Source organism: Anolis sagrei, chromosome 2 (genome assembly GCF_037176765.1).
Source record: "Anolis sagrei isolate rAnoSag1 chromosome 2, rAnoSag1.mat, whole genome shotgun sequence".
Classification (NCBI taxonomy): domain Eukaryota; kingdom Metazoa; phylum Chordata; class Lepidosauria; order Squamata; family Dactyloidae; genus Anolis; species Anolis sagrei.
The window spans coordinates 115,385,203-115,393,060 of record NC_090022.1 but is presented as its reverse complement, the minus strand read 5'-3'; the positions used below and the strand labels follow the sequence as shown (position 1 = coordinate 115,393,060).

General features: G+C 53.8%; 1 protein-coding gene across 11 annotated transcripts in view; it reads left to right on the top strand.

Moving 5' to 3' along the window:
* The first annotated feature begins 5,468 nt into the window (after positions 1 to 5,468).
* The window catches only part of CACNA1G (calcium voltage-gated channel subunit alpha1 G), a 420,834-nt gene continuing 418,444 nt past the window's right edge, over positions 5,469 to 7,858 (top strand). For 6 of the 11 annotated variants that reach the window (XM_060764775.2, XM_060764774.2, XM_060764777.2 and 3 more), the window contains exon 1: positions 5,469 to 6,097. In XM_060764775.2, coding sequence (XP_060620758.2) covers positions 5,682 to 6,097 — 416 coding nt within the window. In that variant the 5' untranslated portion in view covers positions 5,469 to 5,681. The remainder of the gene's footprint in view (positions 6,098 to 7,858) is intronic. The other 5 variants (XM_067463774.1, XM_067463775.1, XM_067463773.1 and 2 more) reach the window with 2 other exon arrangements.

Below are 7,858 nucleotides of genomic sequence, written 5' to 3'. Positions count from 1 at the left end.
TCCATTCCCCGTTTACTGTGTCCTTGTGCTGGAAGCCAACTAGACATTGGATTCAAAGCCGGTGGTGCTGTGGCCAGTTGGAGACAGAATGTTACATTGCATTGGCCAAACTCCATGGCCAAACTAGGCAAGAGCCTGCATTTTTTGACAAAATTGAAAGAGAACGTTAAATCACGGGGAGGACTGTACATGGGCTGCCCTCAGCTGCACCCTTAGCAGCTGCTCGATAGAAAAAATGTAGTTTTTAACCAGGCCAGGAAGCAGCTACACATTCTGGTGGCATGAGCACAGAGCAGAAACACAGGAGAGGAAAGTGACACAGAAAGCTCTTGCTAGCTTTTCTGAAATCCAGAAAAGTCAGCTCTTATCTATCCTATCCCAAATGATTAACCTAGTGCAGCAGAAACCACATTGTTGCTGTTTCCCTTCCTTTGTTCCGTATTTTCACACTATAGTGCTTATTCATTTGTCTACAATACAAAAGTATGTATTCTGAGAGAGAGATAAAAGCACACAGGTGATTTTTCTCAAGGGCCATCCTACCCACAATGCCTATCTGCTGAGAGCCAGGCTTTTGGGGAATGGAGGTAGGGACTGGTTTTGTTGGAAACAGTGTCAAGCATTCTGCATGTCTGGAATTGTTCTTTCTCCAGAGAACGCTGCTCATTGGAGGGAAGGATATTAGAGGCAAAGATGAAGTCTTTGGCCACATAACGAGAAGACAGGAAAGCTTGGAGAAGACAATGATGCTGGGGAAAATGGAAGGAAAAAGGAAGAGGGACTGACCAAGGGCAAGATGGATGGATGGTACCCTTGAAGTGACTGGCTTGATTCTGAAGGAGCTGAGGGTGGTGATGGTCGACAGGGAACTCTGTTGTGGGCTTGTCCATGAGGTCATGAAGAGTTGGAAGCGACTGAACAAATAAACAACAACAACCAGAGGACGTATGGTAGCATCAAGGCAGGGGAAGAAAGGCCAGGAGAGATGAATGGTGAGAAGGAAGGTGGGCTAGCAAAGCAAAGGAGGGGCAACATTGGCGTATTTCGTGGCACCTTTTCTTCCATCTCCCATATCAGGAGAGCTTGGGCTGCCTTTGATTGGACTGCAGCAGTCCCTGCTAGTATGGCCAATTGAACAGGATGATAGAAGTTGCAATCTCAACAAGAGCTGAATCAGTGGCTCTCAACCTTCCTAATGTTGCGACCCCATTATCCCCCTTTCTCATGTTGTGGTGACCCCCCAACCATAAAATTATTTTAATTGCTACGTCATAACTGTAATTTTGCTACTGTTTTGAATCATAATATAAATATCTGAAAGGCAGGATATATTTTCATTCAGTTGACCAAATTTGGCACAAATACCTGATATGCCCAAAGTTGAATACTGGTGGGGTTGGGGGGTGGGGGGGATGATTTTGTCATTTGAGAAGTGTAGTTGCTGGGATTTATAGTTAACCTACAATCAAAGAGCTTTCTGAACTCCACCAAAAATGGAATTGAACCAATCTTGGCACACAGAACTCACATGAGCAACAGAAAATACTGGAAAGTTTTGGTGGGAATTGATCTTGAGTTTGGGAGTTGTAGTTCACCTACATCCTGAGAGCACTGTGGAGTAAAACAATGATGAATCTGGCAAAAATACTCAATATGCCCAAATATGAACACTGGTGGAGTTTGGAGAAAATAGACCTTGACCTTTGGGACTTGTAGTTGCTGGGATTTATAGTTCACCAACAATCAAAGAACTCCACCAATGATAGACTTGGGCCAAACTTCCCACACAGAACCCCCATAACAAACATAAAATACTGGAAGGGTTTGGTGGGCACTGACCTTGAGTTATGGAGTTGTAGTTCACCTACACCCAGAGAGCAGGAGGAGGGCTTTTGCTGCAAGGATGTGCCATCTGTTTCCAAAAACAAAGAGAAGGACAGGCAGAGAGATCTTCAGTCCTTTCTGCCAAAGGGAAGAGAAGACTGAAGATGTGTTTTCTGATGGTCTTTGGTGATCCCCCTGATACCCCCTTGTGACCCCCTCAGGGGTCCCGACCCCCAGGTTGAGAAACACTGAGCTAGATGAAGGTTTAGATGTCATTGCCCCACCATCTCTAATGGTTAAATCTTTTCCTCTGTATTGCTGATAGTGCTTATTCCATGATTCATTTTGCTCTTTGCCTCTCACCTGTCTATTTAACATCAGAATACCATCAGTGAAGCTATTCCTTATTGTTTGATTTTCATACCTCCAGTTCCTTGCCATTATCAATTCTCTTTCCTAACTAAAGCCATCGGATGTATACCTGTGTGCCCTCCCCTGACACTTTTAAGTGGAATTCAATTCTTTTGCTCACTGTTTTTTTTTTTTGCTTTGTTCAGCTGTTCGCATATTCTTTTAAAGATAAAGCAGCCAGAGAAGGGAGCTCATAGCAGAAAATACAGAGATGCTGTAACGGAAAGAGGCACTGCATCTCTCAGTGGTTCCTTGAAGCCAGGGCTCATGTGATTAAAGAGCCAGGACTTCTGGATGAGCAGATATAGCAATATCCAGACCACTGTTTTCCTGCCATCCGCTCAGGCTTCTTTATTCCTCTGAGTTTAGCTGCAATCCCCATGAAAGCTGAGGAAGAAAGTGGATTTTCCCAGTAATCATGGTATTGTTGTGAGCTGCCCTCCTTCTGATCCAAAGTACTTGAAGGGCGGATAGTTCCTGAATAGCCAATTATAACTTATAAAAATAACTTTTAAAAATAAGATAGCTAGAAGTAGTTTGAATTTCAAGATTTTCCTTTGAGATGTGGGTATGAGGAGTGTAACAAGTAGTAGTAGTTTAAAGCTTACCACTATGCCATTGCTCTGGAGTGTTTTGTGGTTTCTGGGCTGTATGGCCATGTTCTCCTCTGAAGATGTCAGCTACAGGTGCAGGCAAAATGTCAGGAGAAAATGCTTCTACAACATGGCCATACAGCCCGGAAACCACACAACACTCTAGTGATTCCGGCCGTGTAAGCCTTCAATAATACAACACAATTGCTCTATTTACTAGAGGTTTCCTGTTAGTGTCCTTTCACCCGGTGGATCATCTCCATACTCCTAATGATGCAGCGTGCTTGTTATTGCTTCAAGGAATCAAAGAAGGTTGACCCTGCTCTTCTCTCCTTCATTTTAACTGCAAAATGATCTCTTCAGGGAAAGCTACACTGACAACTGACTGACCATAGGCCATCCAGCAAGGAGAGGACTTGTACTCATGGCTCCCACATCCTTCAGGCATTTATAATCCTGCCATTGTAATGACTATGTAACACTTGAAGTATACACAATAAATGAACGTTTCTACCTCATTATAGCTGAAGTGGCTTCAGTCTTGGCCAGGAAGGGCAAATGTTGAAGGGGAGAAATTTATCAAGATTACTGCCTCCGTTTTTTTTCATGTCAGGAGCAACTTGAGAAACTGCAAGTCACTTCTGGTGTGAGAGAATTGGCCGTTTGCAAGGACGTTGTCCACGGGATACCTGGATGTTTGACATTTTACTATCCTTGTGGGAAACTTCTCTCATGTCCCCACATGGGAAGCTAGAGCTTACAGAGGGAGCTCAACCCGCTCTCCCTGGATTTGAACCACAGACCTGTTGGCCAGCAGTCCTGCCATCACAAGGGTTTAACCCATTGCACCCCTGGGGGCTCCTACTGAGCACATAAATGCTGAGCCAGAGTTCTCTTGTCTCCATCAGGGTTTCAATTGGCCATTCAGACCAGGGGCACCACAGGAAACTTTGCATTACAAGAGGGACAACTCACAAGGTTGTCGGGAAGTCATCCCTCTCACCAGATATCACAGGGAGTGCCAGTAAACCGAGAAGGATGGGAGAAACTGGTGGATTCTGGCGTGGTTGGGTGGCATCCTCACTCCTGCTACTCCATACTGCTCTACTACTTCAAGCCCTGGCTCCTCCCTAGAGGAACCATAGATAGATAATGTGCGGATATGTGTGTGAGAAAGAGAAGCAGCGTGCTATTTTGTGCAGTTCCCCATATTTTGAACACTGGCGTCTCCCAGAGTTCAACATCCAAACCCCTTCTGCTTGCTGCTTGGGCTATGGGCCACCTGCCTGGAAGGAGGCCGGGCGGGAGAGGTGTCCCGGATGGGCGCGGGGTTTGGAGGGGTCCGGAGGTGGCCTGCGAGGCTCTTTAAGGCGTCCTTGGTGCCTCAGGCGGCACCTCCACGTTGCCGCCCCTCGCCTCGGGCGGAGAAGAGCCCAAAGAAAAGCCACGCGAGGTCTCCGCGGCACGGGGGGGGGGGGGGGGGGATGGGGGGAGAAAAAGAGAGGGGGGAGAGAGAATCCCGCACTTTCTCTCCGCGGTCTTGACCGGCCTCTTCCCTTGAACCCTGCGTGCGGCCAAAGCCAAGAAGTGGGTGTGCTGATGCTGGTGCCTCTCTGCTCCTGCCTCTCTCTGCCCCCCCCCCCCGCTCATTTCCCGCCAAAACGCGCCTCCCGGCTGCCCCCTTGCCCCACGCCTCCGCCGCGTCCTCTTGCTCCTCCGTGGGGCCACGGGAAAGGGGTCCTGCGCGGAGACCCTCGCCTCAGTCCCCTCTCCCGGGCTGTGCTGCTTGGGTTCATTGGTCCGCATAGGTTTCCTTTCCGCTCGTGGCGCTGGCTCCGCATCCCATCCCATCCCATCCCATCGGCCCCGCGTTTCTTGACTGATGGCGCCCCCCCCTCTCCCGCCCCCCTCAGCTTTGGCTCCTACATCTGGGACGTCCCGAAAGGAAAGAAAGGATACCCCCGTCCTGGACCCTGAAAGGGGAGCGCGAAGTCCTCCCGTGTGCCCCTGGCCCGGAGCAGAGCTGGGGAGAGGGGGACCGAGCGGAGCCCGAGCCGCGGCGCTCCCGCTTCCAGCTGTGGCTCTCCGTCTCCCTGGCTTACTGCTGCCTCGCGCGGCCAATCGGGAGAGCCCGAGGAGCCAGCGCCGGCGCGGATTGGCCGAGGCGCGCGGCTCCGGGGCGGGGCTGGGCTTGAAGTTGGAGTGAGGGATCCAGCTGTGAGGTGCGCGGAGCTTCCCCGCTTCTCGCCCAAACGCCCGTCCGGCAAAGAAGCGGCAGAAGCGGCGTCGGCGAGGAGGAGCAGCAGCCGCCCCCTCCCCCATTCCCGGCAGCTTCGGCACTTCCCTCGCGCTTCGTCCCCGCTCCCCCAAATTAACTGGACGCTTCCCCCCTCCCCCCTCCCCCCCAGCATCTGAATCGGGAGGAGCCGAGGCGACGGGAGGAGCGCCGCCCAGGAGCCTCGCCAAGCCCGACGGACGGCGGGAGGATGCTGAGGCGAAGGCAGCGGCAGCGGCGGCGCTAAAAGCAGCCCGGACCTGGACCAGAGCCGCCCCTTTCCTTCCGGCTCGCCTTCCCGCTGCGCGCCCGGGAGTTAGGGAGCCCAGGGCCGGCTGGGCGGGCGGGCGGGGGAGCGAGCGGGGCTCTGCCTTCCCTCGCCATGGGGAGCGGCGGGGGGCTCCGGCGGGAGGCGCCCCGGCGGGGAAGGAGGCATCCCGGCCGCTTCTGAGGAGCCCCCATGGCCAATTCCGCCCCCTCCGCCTCGTCGCCAGCCCTGCTCGCCTGACGCCCGGCGCCTCTCCCGCGCTCTCCGCCTCGGGGCGCCTTCCCTCTCCGCATCTGCCATCTGCCGGAGGATGGACGAGGATGTACCGCGCGGAGCCCAGCTCGAGCCGGGGGAGCCTGAGGAAGAGGAGCGCCGGGAGAAGGAGGAAGAGGAGGAGGAGGAGGACCACGATCCAAAGGGGCTCCGGCACCAGCAGCAGCAGCAGCAGGGCGCGCCCGGCCAGCCCTTCTCCCGCCTGAACGACCTCTCCGGAGATGGGGCCCGCCTGGGACCAGGGGCCACGGAGCCCCGCCCGGGGGAGAAAGAGAAAGAGGAGGAGAAGGAGCCCCGCGGGAGCGGGACCGGGAGCGGGAGCAGGAGCGGCGGGGGCTCGTGCTCGGAAGGCGAGGAGGCGCTCCCTTACCCGGCCCTGGCGCCCGTGGTCTTCTTCTACCTGAGCCAGCGCAGCCGGCCCCGGAGCTGGTGCCTCCGCCTCGTCTGCCACCCATATCCTTTTCCCAAGGAAGGAAGGAAGGAAGGAAGGAAGGTAAGCGGCTCCCTCCGGAGTTGAGCCCAGGATGGGGTGGGCAGGGCAGGGCAGGGCAGGGCAGGGCAGGGCAGGGCAGGCAGGCGGGGAAGCCCAAGAAGTTCTCCAAAACTGCCTCAAGCCCGGAGCAGGAGGAGGAGGAGGAGGGGAATTGCCATCCCGACTGCCCCTGCCCTCCCCCTCCGCGGGGCCTGAGCCTCACCTGCCCCCCTCTCCCCCCCCCCCCGCTGACTTGGGAGCGGGTTGTCCGCGGGAGGTGGCGTGGGGAGGGGTGGCGGCGCCGTGCGTGGGTCGGTTTCGCGGCGAGAGCTCTCCCGTCTCGGCGTCTCCCTCGGCCGCCTGTCTCCAATTCCCGTCTTGGAAGTTTGTCCAGATTCTCTTGAAGGGGTTTCTCAATGTTTCCGGCTGCCCGGCTAGGCAGGGATTCTTCTCGCTGGGGCTGAAGTCATAACATGGCATTCCAGAAAAGTGCAAGAAAATGGAAACAAGATGGGACTCTGAAGGGAGAGAGAAGGAGGGAGGGGGAGAGAGAGCGCACGCGAGTCGGGGGCGGACGGGTGGAGGGAGGGAGGGAGGGAGGGAGGAGGGGGCACTTTGGAGAAGGGAGCCCAGCGCAACTCCCTCCCTCCCTCATCTGCCCCCCCCCCATCTCCCTCCTCTGCCTTTCTTTCTTTCCTTCGCTCTTTCCCCATCTCTTTCTCTCTTTCTTTCCCTTCTCTCTGGTTCTCAGTCTCTCTCTCTCTCTCTGCCCTCTTCTTTTCCCTCCGAGGCGGATTTGCTCCGTCTCCCTTGAGCCTCTCCCGCTGCCCACCCCTCCCGGCCCCTTTGCCGCTTCCTTCTCATCCTTTAGCTGCGGAGGATGAGAGGGAATAAAACTTAACACGGATAATCCTGGATTGATGGGATACAAAAACCTCGCCGTTGCAAGGCAGTCCATAGGGAACGAGGCTAGTTGTTGGAGTGATGGCGGTTTCCTCTCGCCAGAGGCGCGGGTGGAGGAGGAGGAGGAGGAGGAGGAGGAGGGCCAGGAATGTCAACCTCCCCCCCCCCAAATAATTTTCTTAAAAGACCACCTCTTTGCAGTCTTGATTGGTGGTTTTGGGCCAGTTTTAGGGCCCCTCCACACAGCTCGGTATCCCAGAATATCAAGGCAGAAAATCCCACATTGTCTGAGTGTGGACTCAGCTAACTCACTTCAAAGCAGATATTGTGGGATTTTCTGCCTTGATATTCTGGGTTATAGGGCTGTGTGGAAGGGCCCTCAAAAGAAGAACTCACTGGCATCCAGGGCCCTTCCACACAGCCCTATAACCGAGAAAATCGAGGCAGAAAATCCCACAATATCTACTTTGAACTCCGTTATCTGAATCCGTATTGCTATATATTCCAGTTCAAAGCAGATATTGTGGGATTTTCAGCCTTGATATTCTGGGTTATAGGGCTGTGTGGAAAGGCCCCCAGAATATCAAGGTAGAAAATCCCACAATATCTGAACTGGGTTATCTGAATCCACAGTGCCATTTATTCCACTTCAAAGCAGATAATGTGGGGTTTTATTCAGCTGTGTGGAAGGGGCCTCAGAGCCCATAGGAAAGTATGTTCAGGAGAGCCCTGAACATGTCTGAATGCAAGGCATCTATTTATTTATATCCCCAAACTGCACATTTCCCCTCCCTCAAAAAACAAAAACAAAAACAAAAAACACCACAAACCAAGACATA